This window comes from Lynx rufus, unplaced genomic scaffold, assembly GCF_022079265.1.
Source record: "Lynx rufus isolate CCGP_SWC_20201006 ecotype Redwood Valley unplaced genomic scaffold, mLynRuf1.p SCAF_2, whole genome shotgun sequence".
NCBI lineage: Eukaryota > Metazoa > Chordata > Mammalia > Carnivora > Felidae > Lynx > Lynx rufus.
In genome coordinates this window covers 194,623,967-194,645,520 of record NW_025814834.1, presented here as the reverse complement: position 1 = coordinate 194,645,520, position 21,554 = coordinate 194,623,967, and the positions used below count along the sequence as shown (strand labels likewise).

The following is a 21,554-nucleotide window of genomic DNA, read 5'->3' as shown; positions in this document are numbered from 1 at the left end:
AAAGGCCTGCCTGGCCCTTCTTACCCCAGTTGCCCTGGACGGGCCTGTGGGCGCATGGGCAGTCTGGCTGGCCAGGTCCCCCCAACCCCAGGTGGTCGCTCCCACATCACTACTCTGTGAGCCGCGGCCGCTCCGGGCTGCCTCCTGCCTGCACGGGTCCTGAGCAGGCCAAGCAGGGAGAGCCCCCTGGGGCACTCGGTGGGGGTGCGCACTAGTGGGTCGGAGACCGCCTGGGGAGTTCCGGTCCCCCATCCAGGCGGTGGCGCTGGTTGGGCGACTGGGGGTAGGGGTGCTGTCCTGGGTTGGAGGGGGGGGCGGGGAGCACAGACACACAGGTGAGAAGGGCAAGAACAGCAGACAGTACAGGCCACACCGGCTCCAGGTCAGGAAGTTTTATTGCTGACATGCAGGAAGAGTCCCCGTGTAGTACAAAAATATGTCTTTATACAAACTTTTTTGTGACTTTTTCTGTTTTGTTTTGTGTCTTTACGACAGGACCTCCCCTTGTGTGACGCCCAGTGAGGGCCGGCCCAGCCTCCTCCCGTTTGCTTTGACACAAACCCAATCAGACACGTGGGCTGACCCGGAGGCCCAGCCGGTCTGATAAGGCCCTGCAGACCCGGAGGGTATTGCTTTGAAGAGGAGGGGAGAGCCGACACGTGGCCAGAAGGCCCGGAGGGTCTGGGCAGGGGCCCGGCTGAGACCCTCACAGGAGGACAGTCCCAGGGGCTGGGAGCCCTAGGCCAGACTGCATTTCTGCTCCCTTGGGAGACTTTTTGAAATAAATATAGAAAAGAGGACATCCCCTGCCCCTGCAGCACAACGCCCTGGCTCTCAGCCGCTGGCCAGCCGATAGAGGCAGGGCTTCGTGCTCAGGGGGAGTAAGTGCTGGGCTCAGGCGGGCTCCCACAGACCCACTGAGGCAGAGGCATGAGGCGCCCAAGTGCTGGGATGGGGGCATGGGGAGGAAGGGGCATGGGCGGCCCTGCTACTGCTGGCAAGAGGTGGCCCCATTTTTTCCAGATGGGGAAACTGAGGCACAAGGAGGTTTGGGAACTTGCCCAAGTCACTCACAGTGAGTCAGCTTTTGGGGGGGGGGCGGCTCACACTCTGGGAAACAAGGTCACACAGGCCGCGGTCACCTCCCCATTGGGGAACGAGAACAGACAGGAAGGACCTGAGGGGCCCAGGGCTGCCTGGAAGAGCACACTCAGCCTTTCCGGGGGTGCCTGGAGGGGGTAGGCCAGAGGAGGGGTCTTTGCTTGGCCCTGGGCAAGGCCAAGTCCAGTGAGGGAGAGCGGGAGGGAAGGGCATTCTGGTGAGAACAGTGTTCTGGCAAGACGGGCATCCACTTCAAAATCTCGGCTCAAAAAGGGCAACAGGCCTGTTCTCAAGCCAGGCAGACCCCCCAGGCCCTGCAGCTCTCCCCACAAGCCCCACGGCCCACATGAAGGGGCCTGGCCAGGGTCTGCTGGGAGAGACACCCCATCCGTTATGGGGGAAGAACAGGAGGGGAGATGTCCCCACCGCTCCGCGAACACAGAGGGGTGTGGGGAGCAAGAGGGCGTGCGGGCAGGGCCCGTCTGTCCACGGCCAGCCCGGCACGCCCCTCCCCGCCCGCCCACCAGGCACCCCTTTCACATCTGTCAACGTCACCTCGGTACCACGGTGAGGGGTGCAGAAGGAAACCAGGGTTAACGCGAGGGTGTACAGCACCTCAGAGAAGCTACTGAGATGGGAGAAAGAGAACCAAGTCTAGAAAGGCCTCCCCATCACCAGAAACAGGAGGGACCGGTGGGCTGGAGGTGGGGGGGCCGGCAAGAAGGGGCTTCTGAGCCTGGGGGATGAGGAGGGGGCCCATCTGTGGGCGGTGGACTCCCTGCTGTCCAGCCAGGTAGGGGGGGGCGGGGAGTGGCCATGGGCAGAGCCACCTAGAGATGGGAGAGAAGTTGGTTTCAGTACAAAAATAAATATATCTGAATTCTGCTTAAGATGAGGTGAAGGTTTTCCAAAGCTTGGACTGAGGGGCCCGGGGTCAGAAGGGGAGGGATGGAAACAGACTGGGGGTGGGGGGGGCCGGGGAGGGCGGTGGGGAGTGGGCGTTCGTTTTGGGAGCCAGCAGCGAGCTGCGCCTTCAGCTTATTTGTCTGTGGGGGGACAGCCGCCCCGGCCGGGCCGCTGGGCGGTGGGCGGGCTCCCTCCTCCTCCCTCTCACTCAGTCCAGAGACAGCATGGTTAAAGAGCCAGAGGTAGATTAAAACGTCATGATTAAAAGCAGATTAGTTATCTAGGCTTCTCAGATTAAAAAACCAAACAATCAAGCAATCATTCCCAAGGTAGCTTCGTGGTACCTCTGCTGACCCCCTGTGTGACCTGCGCTGTCCCTGCCCCGTCCCCGCCGCGGCCTGGGAGAGAGTTCGGGCCGCCTGCCGGGGGGCCGGGGAGGGGGGGGTGCCGGGAAGAGGTTGGCGGGTGGTGCTGGCGCCCTGCCCGAGGGGGCTACTTGCGCAGGTAGCGCTGCGCCAGGATGGCCGCGTCCAAGGGGTTCATGGGCTGCGCGTCGTGGCCCAGCCGCCGCACGGGGGGCACGCTGCCGAACTGCCGCTTGGGCACCCAGCTCCGGGCCTCGTGTACGGAGCTCTTCTCCTCGGCCAGCAGCAGCTGCTGCCGCATGTAGTTCTCAAACTCATACTGGGAGCACTCCTCGGTCACCTTCGCCTTCGGGCAGAGACAGAGAGAGAGAGAGAGAGAGAGAGAGAGAGAGGTGGAGGGGGAGAGAAGAGCAGGGAGCCTGTGTTAGGTGACTCGGCTCCAGAGGCTGCCCTCCCCAGGCAGCAGCCCCTTGGACTGCGTCTGCCCGGGTGGCCCGCAGTTTGGGTCCCCGAAGCCCTCCACCCAGCCTGGACCTAGCCTGCTGGCCGTCCTGGGGGTCGCCCCAGCTGAAGCACAGGGCTGGGGTGTGAGCCGGATTCCCCCCTACCCCCACCCCGATCCTAACCCACTGACCTTGGGAGAGGTCGCATTACCTTCCTCAGCTGTGAAGAGGGGCAGGAGTCCCCCCCTCAGAGGCGGTCTCGAGAGGCCGGGGGGGTGGGGGGCCCATACAAGTCAAGTGCTAAGAGGGGTCTGGGGCTGGGGGCTCACCACCTGGGTGAGCCTGGAGCACCCAGGCAGACGGTAGCAAACCGAAGTGGTCCGTCCCCATGCTGGTCATCACACGGGGAGGGCAGGGCTCTGGACTGGAACTTGGGGTCAAGTCTCAGCTCCACTACTTCTGAGCTGTGTGACTGGGAAGATTAGTTCACCTCTCTGAACCTCAGTTTCCTCTTTCGTGAAAGGAGGATAAGGACACGGGCCGCCCGGGCCTGTGGGGACGACCCACTGGAATGCACTGGGGGCGGTGGCACCTAGGCGGGGCAGGGCCTGCGACTCTCTCCTCAAGGGTCAGTGGGCTCCCATGCTGTCCCAGGAGGCTCCTCCTGCAGTGGGGGAGTGGGGGGTAGGGAGGGGCCTTACGGCAGCCCTCCCAGGGCTCACCGAGCCCTGCCCTCCAGGGGGCACCCTAAGATCACCTGCCAGCGGCTGTCTAGGGCCCTGGTTTCTGCCCCCACCCAGGCCCGGCACTTTCTCCAGTGCAGGGAGCAGGAAATGAGAGAAAACTGGGAGAAAATGAATCATCTGGAAAGGGAAGAGCAGAAAGGCTGAGAGAGAGAGAGACTCTGTGAGTCAGAGGCAGAGAAATGTGGCTGTTTAAAGGGCCAGCACACAGCAGGGCCAGGGCTTGGGCAGCAAGAGGAAGCTGAGAGAGGGCCAGGCGGGGCCCCCACCTCCACTGCCCCACGGCGCTCTTGCACGGCTGCCAACCGAGCCGGATGCAAGGCAGGCCCCAGGCAGCTCAGACCGAGGACCTAAGTGTCCTTTTCCTACGTCAAAGGATGAGGCTGAGGCCACGGCGGCCTTGTGGCCTGCCGGGAGCTGCCATCTCTGCCCCGGCCATGCCTGTCCTCCCGGGACGCTGGTCCCTTGGGACTGGGTAATGGCCCATCTGGCCTTCCCGACTCACCTCCTGGGAGCTGTCTGCATTGCTCATCTGGTCGTCGATGTCAGGAACCACTTGCAAAGGCCCGCTCAGAGATGACAAGGACTGCCTGCAGGGGACAGACGAGTCGGGCTGGCCGCGGGCAGCCCTGGCCCCTGCTCCCCAGGCCTGCTGGCCGGAGCCCAGAAAGGCCAGGTCCCCACTGCTCTGAGACAGACCTGGGGGGATCACAGCTCAGCAAGTTCTTGACATGAATGACCTGTTCCCAAGCCTCAGTTTTCTCATCCAATAATGGGGGAACATCTCTACGTCACAGGCTGTCAGATAATGCCAATCCCACAGTTGGTATTAACTGGCATGCAGGAGATGCTCGACCCTGAGTTCTGCCGGCACACTTCCAATCTTGCCCATGGGGAAAATCTGGAAACCTGACTCTGTCTGGCAAAGAAGCAGGCTCAACCTCAGGCTGCTTTTCCGAACGGGATGGGCAGTGCCTAAGGCCGGGCAGAACCCAGCCTTCCACTTGGCCCAGCACCTGCCCGCTTACCACGATGCGATGATGGCACTGAGGGCCTCCAGGACATCGGCCGCGGCGAGGCGCTGCTGGGGGTCAAGGACCAGCAGTTTCCGGATGAGACACACGGTGTTCTCAGAAACCCGCCCGTCCCTGATGTGGCAGAGGGAGAGGGCTCAGGCGGTGCAGGCTGGTGCTGGGTCTCTGTGACCCACGACTCCAAGTCTCACTTTGTTGTTCCCGTCCCTCAAGCCTGAGGGCTGGGCCTCCCTCCCCTCCCCAGGGAGCAGGACTCACTCAGGGATGGTGTACTCGGCGGCCTTGATCTTGCGGAAGAGCTCCTGTGGGATGCTGTCGTAGAAGGGGAACTGGCCGTAAAGCATGGTGAAGAGCACCACGCCCAGGGCCCACATGTCGCTTGGCTTGCCCCGGTACGGCCGGCCTGTGGGGCACATGGACACGCACACGCTCAGCCCACAGCCGGGGAAGAGCTAAGTGCTGGGATTCCCTCAGCCTACCAGCCACCTGCCTGAAATCCCACCCATGGGACCCCTCTACCTTGTCACTCTCCCCCTCTACCTCCACGCAGGCTGATGCCCCACCTTGGAGTGACTCCCGGAAGAGAAGGGATTACATTGGGCCTTGCGAAGGCCACCCACCTGCACACCGGCCCTGCTCTGCCAGGCTGCGAGCTCCTGGGGGCTGGGCCTGGGTCTGTGGCCCCAGCGCCCAGCAAAGCAGCTCACAGAGCAGGTGGCCAGTAGTGTGTGTAGAACAAAGAGCTACCCGGTTCGGGACCAGTTAGCCATCCCACCCCAATCACTATCCCCTCACCCCAAAGCACTTAGCCCAATCTGTAAGGATCCCCTCCCTCATCTTCCCCACTAGAAGGAGGTAAGTTCTCAGATGCAGGCGCCTCTCTGCTTGGCTCACCGCTGAGCCCCGGTGCCTAGCACGGACCCAAATATTTTGCTAAAGGAATGAATATCTAGTTAACTCTCTGTGCTAGTTTCCGTCCCTGCAAAATAGAAGGGAGCAGACATTTAACTGAGCATCCACGTTGTAACAGCATTGGAAGAGATGCTTTTATTTCATTATGTCTCCATCAAACTCCATGAATTAGATATTGTCTCTATTTTTCCAGAACGAGGCACGGGGATGTCACTTGTCCAAGGCCACACGACCGGCCACAGAAGCCCTGCTCCTCCCTCTTTCGGGGCAAGCCATCCACGCACCCACCTGTGCTCAAGCTCCTCCCGTGCCAGTCACTGCCTGACCTGTTCCCGCAAACAAAACAGAACCGAGGCCTTTCAAAGTTCCCTGCCCGCCTGGTCCTTGGACAGCATTCTGTCTGGCACAGCAGCTGACTCGGCGGCAGCCCAGACCCCAGAATGTGACTCAGCCCCCCAAGGGCATGGAAGAAATGCTGCCAGGCGCCTCAGTGTCACCTCCTGGGTACCAGGCAGCGCCTGGACATCCAGGATCCCTGGATGGTCCTGAAGTTGCCTGGGTGGCCACAGACACCTTTGGGATGGGAGATGCTGGTTCTGAAGGTCTCTCCAGGCCCGCTGAGGGTCAAGCGGCTTAACCAATGGGCGTCTATGGCACCTGTGCACACACGTGTTGTTCCACGGGCCTCCTTCATCTAGTCTGTTCCGTCGTCTGCAAAATGGGACAGGAAGCCGGCCTCACAGGGCCACCTGGGGAGTGAGCGTCTCTTTGCCCTGGCTGGTGCGGCAGGCAGTTTTGTGGGGATGAGCCTCTGCCACGCTTTCTCCAAGGCTGTGTCACCCCGGCCCTGCCGAAGAGCAGCCTGGGTGACCTTGTGCGGCTGACCCCACGGTCAACTCAAGGGCAGCCCCGTTCTGGACCCTGCTCCACCATGTGGGGTCACCAACAGAGTCCGTCTGTGCTACTACTTAGTATGGCTCCAAAAAAGGCACCGGCTTGTCCTGCAGCAGCCGCAGGTGGCTCCTGCCGGGACGCCCATGAAAGAATCGGGGGCCAAGGATGCAGGGGCACCGCGGCCGGGGCAGTGTGGGCTCCCTCAGCCTGAGCCCCAGGACGTCTGCCCGGACCTGGATGGGGGATGGAAGGCCCCCTCCAGCAGACAAGCTCTCCCAGGAGCCCTGCCTGGGCAGGCAACCTTTCCCTGAGCTTCCCTTTTGAGGGAACGCTGAACTTCAAGCCCTCCTTTAGTAATGATAATTGCAGCCAATGTTTATTAGCCAGACGGCAGGTTAAGGTTAAAGGCCTGATTTGATCCCACAGGACCTTATGAAGTAGGGGCTATTACCATCCCTGGTTTATAGACAGATGTGCAGTTGGGGCCCAGAGAAGTCAGTAACTTTTCCAACATCACACAGCTATTAACCAGACTATAAACTCTACGCTGGCAAGGTCATGTTTGCCCCTTCACAGCTCCAGGCCCGATGCCTGAGGCTACGTTCCGCACACAGAAGAAAAGTGGCTGACCTTGACCTCGGCTCTGAGCCCAGAGGGCAGGACATGTAAGTAACTAATCTTCCTGCTCCATCCTCTTAACCACACGGGGAGGGGAGGCGGCGATGCGTTCTGCTTTTAACCCACGAGGAGAAGGGGGCTGAAAGCCGGGTCTCTGGTCTCTGGTCCAGGGCTCTCTCTGAAGCACTGGGCTCCTGTTTTATCCTCCAAGACTGGCATGAATCCGGAAGGGCCAGAGACAGGCCACCGGCAGCTACAGGCAGTATCTGCACACGCTAGCCTGGCATCGCTGAGCAGGCCTGACCAAGGGCCCCTTGCCCCTTCTGGGGGCCCCTTCTGCCCCCAGCCCAGTCACAGGCCCCATGTCACAGGCCAGGTTCATCATCCTGGCTCTGCCACCCACAGGGATGAGCTGGGGAGTCTCGTGGAGGGTGTCCGGGCTGGGCCGGTCCCCAGGGAGTTAGGGTGCACCGTGGTGCCTGGATCCCTCTAGCAGGGCCACAGTGACTCCAACCCAAAGCCTGAGGTCCTGGAGAGTGGCAGTGCTGCCCAGGAGGGGCCTGGCATTGCAGCAGAGGCCTCAGCTGGGGGAGGCCTCCAAGGTGTTGCAAATGCTCTGGCGGGTTACGGCAGCCTGCTCCCCGCAAGGACGTGATGGCCTGGGAAGGGGCAGCTCTGTCACCGCGAGGAGGCGTACGTGCGTGCGTGCCGGGCATGATGGCCCCGGAGGCAACCTCGGAAGCTCCGTGTGGAATGGATGGGAACTGAGGTGGAGCCCTTGGTTCCCTAAGGTTCAGAGACGCGATGTGGCAAAGGACGCAGGGGAAAGGAAAGAAAGCCCAGTCGGACATGGGCTTGGGCAGGAGGTGGCCCCGGGCTGGAGCCTCAGTTCTCCCGTTTACCATTAGCTCTGATTTTGGGCAAGAGATTTGATCTCTCCTAGCCTTTGCTCATCTGTAAAAAAAGGACTTGGAATATTTTCCTCACGGGGTAGCTGTGTGGCTCTAAACAGATAATGTGTGTCGTGTGCTTGGCATAGCGCCTAGCGCTTAGCAATACGATCAGGAGGCAGTCAGTACACAGCTGGCTTTTTCATTTTGTGTGTTATCTGTCTCAGCCCCATCAGAAAGTCAGCTCACCATCCGTGGCAGCAGGGATGTCTGTCTGCCTGTTCAATGTTGTATCTGAAGTGTCTAGAACAGGGCCTTCTACGGGGTAGGCCCTGGTAAATACGGGCGGAAGGAAGGAAGGAAGGAAGGAAGGAAGGAAGGAACAAATGAAGAGCCAACCCAACTAAGGCAGGGACAGAACAAAGGGAAAGATGTCTTTGAAATGCAAACTCATGGTGGCACAGGGTAAAGACCTGCTCAGTGGCTGCCTTTTACACTTGAAATAGGGGACGATGTTCTCGCTCAGGCCCTGCTGGTCTGCCCCACCCCCCTCCCTCTTGGAGCAGCAGCAGCCACACGGCCCTCCAGCTTTGCTCTGTGTGCCTCTGCCCAGTCACACCCCCTCGAGTGCTTCTGTATCCTTCCAACCACAGCTCCAATGTCACTTCCTCAGGAAAGTCCTTCAAGTACCCATTGTTCACACTCACAGAAATATGTTTCATTCCTTCCAAGCACTCATCTCAGAGAGTAATTAACCAGGCACCGGTGTGAGGGTCACCATCTTCCTCTCCCATAAGGCCCCAAGTTTTGCACACAGAGGGACAGTACTGGTCTGGACCGCCACCGAAGCCCCGGCACCTAGCGCACCTAGCACAGGCCTGCCCACAGACCCGCCCGGCTGAAGGAACCAACTGCTGCACACCCCGGCTGGGTGGGGGCCTCGGGGCCCGCTGCCTGGCACACCACACGTACCGCTGAGCACATCTGGGCTGATGTAGGCAGGGCTCCCCCGCTGGTCCTTCAGCAGGTCCCCCTCACTCACAAGATGCTTCCCGAGGCAGAAGTTGGTGATGGTTATCCGATGTGTCCTGGGAGAGAGGGGCAGAGAATGAACAAACCTCCGTGTCTGTACCCGCGGGCGCCTGGCTGCCCCACCTCTCATCCAGGGAACAAAGGAATCACACCCACATCTTCTTCTGCTCCCCTGGCCCCCACCGCCTTCCTACGGCTGTGTGAGCAGTGCCATCGGGGGTGCTGACACCAGCCAGCTGCCCTTGGTTGTCACCACCTGAGCTGTCCCCTGGGCATCTGAGATCAGAGGAATGAGTTGCTCTGACCAGGTGAGTGCTCCAGAAGTACTCCCGGGAACCACTGCCCCGGCTGAGCCTGGGGGCTACAGTTTAGGACTCGGAACAATTTCAGAGATTTCCCAAAACAACCTCACGTGACATCTGGTTTGGAATGACCAGAGGTTTAGTTCAGCTCCCTCATTTATACACAAAGGAAAGTAAGTCCAGCAGGGCTCTGGAATCCACCCATGGTGCCGGCTTTGTTCCCTTTTGCTGATCCCTTTGGTCATCACCCTTGTCATTGTCAATCAGCATCACAGGCAGTACTAAAACTAATGCCTGTGGAGTACTCAGCAGGTGCAGGCCCTGGCTTGCGTGTCTGCTGTGGACTGTTTGCAGTCACCCCTCATAAAAGCCTACGAGGGAGACTTTCTCTCTGTCCCATTTTCACAGATGATGCAGTTCAGGCACAGAGTAATAAAGGGGCTGGCCCAGGGTCACACGGCTAGAGAGCAGGATCCAAGCCTTGGTCTGTCTGGCTCCAGAGCCTGTACTCTGGACTGACACCAGTTGGTACCCATGTGTCCCTGACCAGTGCCCTGCCCCTGAATTTCCCTTCAGTTCCATCAAAGCTAACTCACCCCTTGTCTTGTGCTTCAGACCCTCCTCTGACCTAGAAGACCACAGAACCCCCTATCTGAGAATCATGAGTGAGAGGAGCTTAGGGCTCTGATCCTTTCATGAAGCTCGCAATGTGCACAAAAGCAAGTGGCCCAGGGAGGACGCCTTACTCCACACCTTGGCTGTGGGGGTGGGGGTGGGCAGGTAGGCAGGGGAGGGCCAGTGAGGCAGGGCGCCTCGCCCCCCACAGAGGGCTCCATGTCGGTGGCTAGGCGGAGAAGCTGGAGGATGGCAGGAAGGGCAGCCCCGAGGGGTCCTCAGGCTGCCAGGTGAGTCTCAAGGGTGAAGAGTGGGTCGGCTCAGAGGTATTGGCTGTGCGGGCCCGAGCACGGAATTCCCCGGGAGCTGTGACCAAGAGGCTGTGCGGGCCCTTCAGCTATCTCGGGGAATTCTGCTGGCAAAGGGCTTGGTACAAAACAAAGGTTAGTCTGTCCTCTGCATTCCAAACAGAAACCTCCGACTCTTGCTCTGCATACAGGCCTGCCCTGTCAGATGCCACAGAAATCTGCCTGGTGGCTCCCAGGGGCGGCTAGAGCCTGAGCGTGCGGGCCAAGGGTCTGGCCAAGGACACCACGTCAAGAAGCGGACTGCTCCAGCTCTGGACCGCCCAGGTCACTGCCCTGAACGTGGGGCTGCGCTTCGGCAAGGCCCCCATGGAGAGGAAGCACTGCGTTCTTCCCCTCTGCTCAGATGGCAGCTGGAAACGCATCCTGCAGGGGATCTCTCAGGCGCGAGGCCCTGGGAGGGGACCGCTCAGGGCAGCGTCTGGTGGGCTGGGGAGTTAGATTCCCCAGTTCCAGTCCCAGCTTGGCCATTTCCTGGCTGTGAGACCTTGGGCACGTTATTTAATCTCTGATGAAGCAAAGCTCAGTTTCCTCATCTGTCAAACAGAATATTAGCACCCACTTCCCAGGACCGTGTTAGGATGTGACAAGAAGACAGTCCCAGGGAAAGCATGCAGCCCCGGGTGTGGTGACTAGTATCCGAGTGCTAGCTGCCAGCTCGGATTATCCTTTCCTCCTCAGATGGTGGGCACGCCTGGCAGGGACTGGTCATGGGAGACCCCGGGAAAGACCCCATCTGAGGCGGCAGGCGAGGGGAGCCACACTGTGACCACAGGCCCCGGAGCGCAGTGCAGGCTGTGCTTCCCAGTGACTGTGCCGCAGGCCTTGATGTCCCCTGCGTGGGCCAGGCTGGTGGGGCCTGAGGACACCTTGTGCGGCGGGCAGCAGGGCCGGCCGACCCTACGCTGCCGAGGGTCTAGAGTCTGTCCCACGGGAAACCACACGGTCAGCTCCGAGACCTCCCGAAGCTTGGCCATGCTCCCCTGCCCTGCCCCCACCACCCAAGTCGGCGGGAGGCACCCACATCCCTGGGAGCCCCCAGACCCCCCAGGCTCGTCCTGGCAGGAGGGGGCGAGGGCAGCGGGAGCGAAGGGAGGCAGCTCTGCGTCAGCAGGATCTGCTCTGCGTGAGTCACTCTTTAGTTATGACCCTTCGGGCTACCAGTGTTTTTCTCCTTTTCTAGGAACTTGGTGTGCAACTTGCTTACCCAAAAAGAAAGGAGGAAGGAGAGAGAACCCACAGCAGACCTCATATAACCCCAAAAGGGGATTTCAGGTTCCAACCCTTGCCTTCTCTCCAAAGCAGGGTGAACTCGTCACTCCAGCTGCCTTGCAAACACTTCTCCCCGCTTCCTCCCCTGGGAGCGCTCCATTCTGCCAGAGCAGAGGCCTCCAGCTCCCTGGCTCCCTGGCTCCCTGCCTCTGCAGCTGGTGTCAGGGCCAGACCTGACGGGCAGGCGAGGGCTGGAGCTCCTCCAGGTCGGCCTTGGACTTTGCGAGGGTGCACGCAAGAGGGGCGGGCTGTGCCCGCAGACACGCACAGGGTGGGCTGTGGCGTCCGGAGTGGGTCCCTCTGCACCAGGCGCGCCGCCCCCTCCCGGAGCACCCGTGAGAGGTAAGAGGTGGCCAGAACCTCTGTCCTTCCCAAGACCCAGGAGAGGAGGATCATTAGATTAAAGACAATGCAGCCAAGACACAGGCTCTGAGCGGGGTACTGGCGCCCCTCAATCCGAGGAAAACACACACCGGCACGCACACACGTGCAGACCAGACAGACAGACAGACAGACACATATGTGGAGGAGCTGCTCTAGCTGTACTGTCGTTATTAAAGAGAGGTGTGGCCTCCTGACTACACTCCCAGAAGAGAGGGGGCCCGGAGAAGTGACGGGGGAAGCAGACCCACCACGGACACACAGAGGCCTGGAGGACTGCTATGGTTAGCGGTACAGGAGCCCGAGTGTGCCTTCCCACAACCCCCTCAGGACGCTCATTTAGAGCCAGTGCACAGTCGTGTGGAAGGCTGGAGGACACGGGCTCCGCAGCCAGATGTACTTAGGTGGTCCAAAGATGTGCCTTCTCTGGGTGAGCAGTGAGCCTGTGGTCCAGAGTGGGATGGTGACCGGGCCAACACCCCACAGCAGGCCAGGGCCTCGCCGGACTCACCACTGGTGCCCCCACCAGCCACCCGACACCCAGCAGGCCTCGTCTCCCGGGGGGGCGGGAGGAGTGAGCCGCAGGCTGTCTAGCACGGGGTGCACTTACGACGGGCCCGGCCCCATTAGGCAGTTCCACATCTGAGGCCAATCTCTACAGGGAGGTTTGGTCACCTCCACTTTCACAGATGAGGACACGGAAGCTCAGAGAAGCACTTGATCCCACAGCAGCCTCTCAATACACGGACAAATCAGTCCATAACAAATCATCAAATGAATCCCCATGGTCTCCAGGGTAACTAAGAGGGGGCGCTGGGCTCTGAGCCAGGCCTGACCCCTACGTCTGGCTCCTCCACAGCTTCCCCAACTCTCCCACCTGGCCAGGCAAGGGTTCGAGCAGCCCTAGAATTTCAGTTCCCTTCCCTCCTCCCTGTGGAGCATGACAGGGTAAGGTTTTCACTGCTTCACTTTCTCCAGCTGGCAGTCTTTACTCATCCTTCGTGAATTGACTCAGACGGCCAGAGTCTCTGCCCGCCCCGCCCCCACCCCCCCCATGGGCCCCAGCCAGTGCTTTCTGGTCGGCGCCCCATCGCACGGGGACTCTGGAACCATGTCTGTCCGCAGCATCCTCCCCACGGCATCTCAGGCCGGCACTGCAGGATCTGGTACCCCCACGCCTCCTCCCCAGAGGCCCATCTCCCTGCAGCTTCCCCTGTGACTGCCATGGCCCTGGATGCTTCACGGGGGCAATGGACCCCCGCCTGGGTGGGTGGCCCCGTCACGGAACAAATTGCCACACACACCACTTCTGCTCTGAGACTGATGCCTGCCATCTGCGAGCCCCCCCGAGCCACTGCAACACATGGAGGTGAGAGGGTGACGAGGGTGAGATGCCAGCCCAGGGAGAGTAGGGGAGGTGGGAGCCCCTCCCAGCCCTACACTTTCCTGGTCATGGTGGTGCCTGCTGGAAGTCCGGAGCCCCTGCAAGGCTGGGGCCCCTCCGCCTGAGGGGGTGACGGCCTGACGCAGGGGCCTTGTATGATCTCCCTCTGCCCGCTGACTGACCGAGGCTGCTAGGGTGAGCCACCCAGACCCCCTCCAAGGGGGAGCACCCTCTCCCTGCTGCTGGGAGTAGTGACTTCTGACCACTGAGCTGCATTCATTCCCAGGAAGCTTCCTTAGCCAAAGTAAGCCGCCCGGGCCACAGCCCTCATGCCCAGGCTGGCCCCTTGCCTCGATGTGGGACATCTGAGGCGCCCTCTGGATCTCGAGTTTTCCAGGCTGAAGCCCTGCTGTGACTGTACCACAGCTCCGTGTCTCCCCCCGCCCAATCCCACCCTCTCCCCTGAGCGCGCCTCCTAGTAACCCTCGGGAACACACATCTTGGAGTCTTTCCTGGGAACCTGACCTGTGACAAGGCCTTATTTTGTTCATCAGTCATTCCTTCAACTCATTTGTCCCTTTTGTATATTTACTGAGCACCCCCGAGGCATAGTGAATGGCCCAAAGAGGACATCTGGAGCCCTTCTCAGAGCTCCCTTTCTGTGGGCTTTAAGACTCCCCCCCTTTTTTTTTTTTTTTCTTAACGTTTATTCGTTTCTGAGAGAGAGCGCATGCACGGGGAAGGGGAAGAGAGAGAGTGGGGTGAAGGATCTGAAGGAGGCTCTGCCCTGACAGCAGTGAGCCTGCAGCGGGCTCAAATTCATACACTGTGAGATACGACCTGAGCTGAAGTCGGATGCTCAACCGACTGAGCCACCCAGGCGCCCCAGACTCCCCTTCTAAGCAAGTACCATGTTCCCATGTGGGAAACGGCAGAAGAAGCAGACACTGCACCCCCCGCCCCCTGGGATTCCTGGGGGAAGTGGGCTGTTTTGAGCCAGAAACACGGGGGCACTGTAGGGCGCTGGCAAGCTGCTGCGTGTGGCCCGTGCCAACCCCAACGTTACATCAAGAAAGAAGAAGAGAGAATCTTACCTTTTATTGAGCACCATGTTCCCAAGCTTCAGGTCTCTGTGCACAATGTTTTTCTGGAAAGCAACAGGCATGTGGTTTGTAATGCGAAGGTTAAGGCCATGGTTGGATCCAGCCTCTAAGCCGTGGGCTCTCCAGGAGTTGGGGAAGGCAGGAAAAAGCTCTATGATGTGTCTCTTTAGGCTCATGCCTTGATTTGTCAGCCACGGGCAGGTGAGGACCATCCTAAGGCTTCAACAACCGTGGGCAGGAATGGGGTAATAGGCGAACCCAGGCAGTCTCTGCCCCACCCGGGGCGGCTCCCCCAGGTTTCTCCCCTCTGGGCAGCAGCCAGTGGGGAAAACTACTCCTCTCTCTGCCTCCAGTAAATAGCCCGCTGGAAAACCAAACCACAGGCACCTGCGTGGATCTGCGCTATGAGATGAACCCTCCCGGTTCTGGCGAGCAAGCAGTGCAGGCTCAGCCTGCAGAAGCTGTGTGCCCGGGACAGGCCAGGCTCTCCTCACCTGGACCTCGGGGCGCCTGACACCCCAACCCTAGGAAAAGCTCAGAGACAGGCTGTGGCTGCCCGAGCGGGACCTCACAGTTGTCACCTTCACCGGGAGACCACAGGGCGGCCTCTCGGCGGCCGGGGAGTTGCTATGCTGCGCTCCACCAGGCTGCCCGGGCAGCACGTCCCCAGGAACACGGGCTGAGGCCTGCAGCCCTGTGCCCCACTGGGCGCACAGGTCATCCGGCCGCTTTCTGCCTGGATGTTCTGCAAAGCGCACCCGGCCGGAGGGGAGGGGCGGCAGGGGGGACCAGAGCTGCTTTCGCTGAGCAGCAGCAACAAGGGTGGACTTCTGCGGCAGGGGGACCTGGAGGCCTCTCGGTCACTGGGGCCCAGGACGCGCCGGGCAGAGGAGAAGGGACAGGCAGCGGGGCAGGGTGTCACCTGGTGCAGGGCCTCCACTACGCGCACCACGTCGTAGAAGATGACCACGGTCTCCCGCTCGCTGAGCCTCTTCTCCTTGATGACGTAGTGCTGCAGGTTGATCAGGTCGGCAGTCTTGTCGCTGAGGTCATGCGCACAGAGGCAGTCGAGGACGAGGCAGATGCGCTTCTTCATCTTCTTAACCATCCGGCTGGATTCTGTGTCCTCAACGATTTCACAGGTGCGGTCCTGGGGGGCAAGGGGGCAGACCCGGGGGCTTGGCCACAGGCCAGCAGGTTCAGGGCCAGGGGTTTGGGACTCTCCTCTGCAGCCGGATACACACACAAGAGCCTAGAACAGGCTGCACGTGTGGGGTGGTGGAGGCCCGAGGCCTGGGCAGCCTGGACCAGCGGACCGCTCGGTAATGCCCAGCTTCCTGTGTGCCAGGGCCAAGCCCAGCCAGGGGCTGGGGTGAAAGCGGCTCAGGCTCGGGTTTCACGCTCTGATGCCAAAGCAAAGGGTCTGGATCGGGGCTGGGAATGTAATGCCAAAGGGACCTCCGAGCCCAGCGTCCAGGCAGCAAACCCAGGGCCCTGGCATTCCTCCTTCCATGGCACATCCAGGGATTCCAGCCACGACCAAGGTCCGAGGCGGTGGAAGTCAGGTGTTCTGGATGTCCAAGACAACTGCTTTCACAGGGAAGCGGGACTCCTGGGCAGCCATGTAACAGTGGGTAAGCTCGGGCTCAGGCCCCAGCTCCCCCTTGTCCCAGCTGTGGGACATGGGGCAGTGCACCTCACTTTTCCGTCTCTGGCCCCTCATCTGTCAAAGGGACCTAGCACCCTGCCCTCACAACCTCACAGGTTGTGGAGAGAGGAAGACAACCCATGCCTGCTATCAGGAAGTGGGTTCTGTAACCAACATGTGATAGCAAGTTCTGGGCCCATTTTCCTTGCTGAAAAGGTGCCTCTTCTTCTTTTTTCTTAAGATTTTATTTTTTATTGTTTTCTAAAAAATCTTTAATGTTTATTTTCTTCTGAGAGAGAGAGAGACAGAGCATGAGAAGGGGGGAGGGGTAGAGAGAAGGAGACACAGAGTCCAAAGCAGCTTCCAGGCTCTGAGCTGTCAGCATAGAGCCCGACACGGGGCTTGAACCCACGAAATCGCAAGATCATGACCTGAGCTGAAGTCGGATGCCCAACTGACTGAGCCACCCAGGCGCCCTTAAGATTTTATTTTAAGTAATCTACACCCAACACGGGGCTTGAACTTACAACCCTGAAATCAAGAGTTACATGCTCTACCAACTGAGCCAGCCAGGCACCCGACCTGAAAAGGTATTTAGTAAGACAGAAAACACGGGGACTTTCACTCTATCAGCTCAGGGAGGCCCTCAGTGTCATCCCCAGCAGACTGACGCTTGCCTCCGGGGAACCCCTGGGGACTGAATATCCACATTTCTCCTTCCGAGCGGATCACACCTCTTGTTCACTCTTCCCCAGAGGCCCAGCAGTGTCTGGCACACAGATGACTCCAGAAATGCTTCTAATCACGCAGGTTCTATTATTCAAGATGACATAAAGCAGGGCCAAGCTTTGGAAGCTATCAGAGATGAAACACTAAAGAAACACAATCCCGCTCAGTTGGGTTTCATGTTCAAGGGAAGCACTCTGATTTTCCAGAGTTGTCTCTCATTGCACATCTAATAATAAACACCTTAGTGTGTTTATGTATGGGAGTGGGGGGGGGGCATTTCCCCTTTATTTTATCCAGAAAATCAAGCTGACAAGAAAATGCCAATGATAGCATGTACAGGAACAGCTCGGGCTGCACACACTCCCATTCACCTTCCCGACCTTACAAGGCGAGCGTCCATCGCTTCCTCCATCCTACAGATGAGGAAGGTGAGATGTAGGCAGAAGTGACCTGCCTGAGGTCACGCAGCCGGCATTCAGGGCTGCCGGATCCAAAACGTCTGCGCCTCCCTGCCACCACACGGCCTGTCGAGGGCCAGGTGCCTCTAGCAAGAGTGGCCCTGGCCAGCGCGTCTAGCTGAGGGCTCTTCAGAAGCTGTGTGGGGGGCCCGGGCAGGAGGCCTCCTGGGCACCCTGAACCGGGCCTTCCTCATTTCCGGAGACATGATTTCGGTTCTGCCCCGAGGACGGCTCCTTTCAGGGCACAAGGACGAATTAGTACCTTCCCTGAGGGACCTGGCACATCTGAGCGCGAGGGCACAGGGACACTTGCTGAACTAACTGGAACGCCCGGGCAGGAAAAAGGACTGTCGGCACCAGAAACAACTGGTTTCGCCGCCCTCCCGCCCTGGCCTGGCCAGCTCTCCACACGACACACCTGGGAAGAGCCCGTGGGTCTGTAACGGACTCCGTGCTTTCCTCCCTTTTGGGAACAGCGGGTCTCCTTGGAGAGAACTGTGCACTCCTGCGAGGCTGTGGCCATCGTGGCCTGGACGCCCCAGCTAACGTGGCCGCAGCCTGGCCTCCCGCCCGCCCCACCCGGGAAGTCCTGGTGCGCCCGGCTGGCAGGGCTCCCAGGCGGCCGCGCGGGCGAGCAGCTCCAGCCACACAGGCGGCCCCCGCAGACCAGCCGGGGAGGGGGTCCGGGGGAAGGGTGGGGACAGGCAGCCCCCTCTGCCACTCACCTGGAAGAGCCCGTGGTGGTGAACCACGCCATCCTGCGTGTGGAGGAGGGAAAGCAGAGAGTACTCGGTGTGTAACAGCATCTTGCCTTGCCTCTCCTCTTGGCTTTCTATTCCTTGGTCCCCCCTCTCCTCAAGGGTAAGGATCTTTAGGAAGGCACACACACAAAAAGACCAAAAAGCCAAAAAAGCCCTTACTTTACAAAGCCGAGTGACAACGGGAGGAGCAGGGGGGCTCACGTTCTGCCATGCAACACCGCACGCGCACTCACACATGCACATACGACGTGCAAGGTTTTCCGTAGTGTGACGGCAGTGTGATTCCTGCTCTGGTGGAGCCCTTCGAATCGGGCCCGCTCAGAGCGAGACTGCGTGAACCCGACTGCCTCCCGGGAAGCAGCAGCTTGTTCGCAAGCGGTGGAGGAGGGGGGCGAGCAGGCTGGCAGGACGGCCCTGGGTCCCAGGCCTCCCCCACCCGGGGTGCTTCACTCACCTTCAGCTGATAAAAGTCATCTGTGCCATCCTTCCTCGCCAAACACTGCACGATGCTTGGCACCGGGGAGTTGCCCAGACGGGGACCTACGGCACACAGAGCCTCGGGCTTACTTTTCGAAGAAGCCCTGTCTCTCGTGGCACCACGCGGTCTTTCCGCTAGATCTCTTCTTTGGGAAGGTCATTTACATCCACTGATTTACCCCTCTTGTCTCCTGGGGGCCAGTTCTCACGGGCTCCCCTCCAGAAGTGGAGGATTTGATGTGCATCTGTCTGAGGCACACCTGGCTTTTACAGGCATGTTTCTCAAAAAGAGGGGTTTTCAGCAGTGGCTGTGTGCTGGAATCTCTGAGGAGCGTGTGTTTAAAAAAAAGAGAGAGAGAGATCCCAGCTGCAACCTGGAGCCTCTGAATCAGCATCTCCCGGGTGAGAAACCAGAGCTTTGGCGAGTTCCCCTGGTAGTCTGAGGGGGCCGCCGGGCCCGTCAGAGCACCCGGTTTGGGGAACTTCTGTACTTCTGGAGATGTACACAGCTCCTTGTCCTTTGATGGCACCCCGCCTGAGCTTTCAGATCATACATAACTCAGACAATGTCACAGTGTCACTTAATGGCGCTTCACTGCTCTTAACATACAGCTGAAACTTCTTTTTTGGCTTCCAAGGTCTTGTACGATTTGGCTCCCGCCCACCTAACTGATTATGTTTCCCCACCCCACCACCATAGTCCAGCTACACTGCGCTCTTAGGTACTAACTTGTTAAGCCCTTTCCTGCCTCTGGGCCTTTGCATTTGCTGCTCCTTCTGTCCAGGATGCTTTCCTCTGCTTTTCACATGGCTGGATCCTTTTCACCCTCGGGTGTCAGCCCAAGTATCACTTCCTCATACAGAACCTTCCTTGTATACACCCCCTCTAAACCCGTCACTCTCACATCGTCTTATTTTCTTCCTTCAAGGCCCTTACTGACCCAATGATGATCTTGTGCACGGTTTACTCTGTTTCTTTTTCCAACTAGAATATGAAGTTCTGGTGAGTGCAGTAACTTGCCTGTCTTGTTCACTGCTGCAGCCCTAGCAAATCGCCCAGGCCTGGCACATAGTAGGCACGGGGAACCATCTGATCAACACCTGGGGCTGAACCATCCTGTGCCCATAAGTCCAAGACAGCGCCCCAAAGCAAAACTCACACCCAGTCTCTGGCTGGTGGAAGAGTTGGCGTCCTCAGAACCCAGCTCACTCCTGCAACGCTGAGCCCAGCAACCCAGATTTGCTGGGCCTCCAACATCAGGCAGAAAGGCCCTGCTGCTACTCTGGACCACCGGGAACCCCCGCTGGGAAGTTCCACGGGACTTGTGTGCCAATTTTATAAGACCTCTGGAGGGCTATACCAAATGCCTCCTGGAATTACTTGTGCCCTCCAAGAATGGTCCAAGAAGTGCGTTGGATGATGGACCTTGGGTTCAGATGCAGCTTGTGTGCCTCCCATGGTGGCATGGGGCGGGGGCACACGCGGGGCTCCATGGGGGAAGAGATAGCTTAGCTCTCAGCTGCAGTGGACCTAAGGCTCATGAGGCTACGACAAAAATGACAGCTGTTGGTAAGACATGACCTAACGCTCTGGATCTTCCACAGGCACAAAGAGACTGCGTGTCGAGCAGGGAAGCTAGGGCCAGGCCGGGGTGGGTCAGGCCCTGCACTGTGGTGGGTGTGGCACTTCACCCTGCACTGCTGCGCCTAGGCCTGCCGCCCCGCTCACCATGTCAGACTGCGCCTGCGCCCCCCGCCCCCCCAACCCCCCTCCCCCCCCCCCCCCCGCAACCTGCCTCACCCAGTGGTCAGAGGCTTACCCAGGATGAATGGTCCAGCTCTCTTTGCATTATTTCCGGAAATGCCACCTCCTAGAGCCTTGGCCCTGGCCGACGTTTCCCCAGCTCCTCTGTCCGATGCTCTCCGCTTCATTCTCAGCTCTAGACAAGACACAGAAGAGCCCTTCTCACTGAGCAAGTCAGCGAGTTTCCTCACGCGAACTCAGCCTGCAAGTCTGACTTGGGGATGCGTCACACAGCTGCTGCTGCTGTTCCCGCTGCCGCCGCCACCTCCTCCCCCTCCCGGAGGAGCATCAAAGGTTCTCAGTGACAAAGAACCACAGCTCCTTTCCTTGGCATTAATCAGGGGCTCAAGGGGAATGTCCTTCCAGGCAGCATATACTGGCTACAGAGGTGGGCAGCCAGCCCATCTCAAAGGGGCCAATCAGATGCAGAGAGGACACTGGCTTTGTGTGGATGCAAACTGAGGTCCCCGAGAGACCACCACAGAGACAGAGAGGAGAGATGGCCTGGAAGTGGCTGTTCCCAAGGTGAAGTCTTCCCCCCAAATACCTGTAGCTAAATGGCCTGAGGTGCTGAATCCTGGGTCCCCCTGCATCCCCACTGGTCCGATCTCTGGGGTGTAGGATGGAGGGGGCCCCGGAGGACTCTCATGCCCACCAAGTGTGAGGATGGCTGCCCCGAGGATCTTCTCTCTCAAACTCCTCTGACTCTTAGGTCCTCTCTGATGGAGGAACACCCCAAAGTTGTCATGGGGGGGGTGTTACTTTTTCTTCTCTTTCTCCTATTTTCAAATTTTTCTTGAGTGACTTTTAAGAAAAACATATATTGTGCATTTAAGAGCCAGTTAAAGGATGCACCTGGATGTGCCTGGAAATCCCTATCTCCTCCAGGGTTAGGAGGAAAGATGGACACAGGAGCCAGATTCTAAAAGATATTAACCTCTGGATGTGGATTTAAAAAGACAAGAGTTGCTCCTTCCAGCCGCCTATAGTTAACAGCTTGGGAAGGCAGTGTCCTGGACAGCGGGGGGGCAAGGACACAGATGTACACGGATGAATGGGCAGGGAGGGCAGAGGGTCACAGGGGTGCCTGGGGAAGGCCAGCTGCCTGGTCCTGAGGAGGGGCCCTTGGCCCTGAGGGAGCCCAGGGAAAACCCTGTGGAAGTGATACTGAAGTGGGCTGCGCAGGGGCCAAGGTCACTCCAGGCAGGGGGACCTGGGTGAGCAAACCCACACAGGTAAGAAACGGTACGTAAGCAACCAACTCCAAGGAGTTTGTGTTGGTGGAGCGTATGGCCTGAAACAGGGGGTGGTGAGAAG

At 59.3% G+C, this 21,554-nt stretch overlaps 1 protein-coding gene across 5 annotated transcripts in view; it reads right to left on the bottom strand.

The window, feature by feature from the left end:
- Nucleotides 1–377: 377 nt before the first annotated feature.
- Nucleotides 378–21,554, bottom strand: part of STK40 (serine/threonine kinase 40) — a 40,276-nt gene continuing 19,099 nt past the window's right edge. For all 5 annotated transcript variants that reach the window (XM_047082258.1, XM_047082257.1, XM_047082260.1 and 2 more), the window contains exons 2-11: nucleotides 20,254–20,373; nucleotides 18,411–18,496; nucleotides 17,921–18,064; nucleotides 15,283–15,510; nucleotides 14,352–14,404; nucleotides 8,879–8,994; nucleotides 4,851–4,995; nucleotides 4,587–4,706; nucleotides 4,064–4,148; nucleotides 378–2,718 (exon numbers count right to left, since the gene is read on the bottom strand). In XM_047082258.1, the coding sequence (XP_046938214.1) occupies nucleotides 2,500–2,718; nucleotides 4,064–4,148; nucleotides 4,587–4,706; nucleotides 4,851–4,995; nucleotides 8,879–8,994; nucleotides 14,352–14,404; nucleotides 15,283–15,510; nucleotides 17,921–18,064; nucleotides 18,411–18,496; nucleotides 20,254–20,365 (1,308 nt within the window). In that variant the 5' untranslated portion in view covers nucleotides 20,366–20,373 and the 3' untranslated portion in view covers nucleotides 378–2,499. The remainder of the gene's footprint in view (nucleotides 2,719–4,063; nucleotides 4,149–4,586; nucleotides 4,707–4,850; nucleotides 4,996–8,878; nucleotides 8,995–14,351; nucleotides 14,405–15,282; nucleotides 15,511–17,920; nucleotides 18,065–18,410; nucleotides 18,497–20,253; nucleotides 20,374–21,554) is intronic.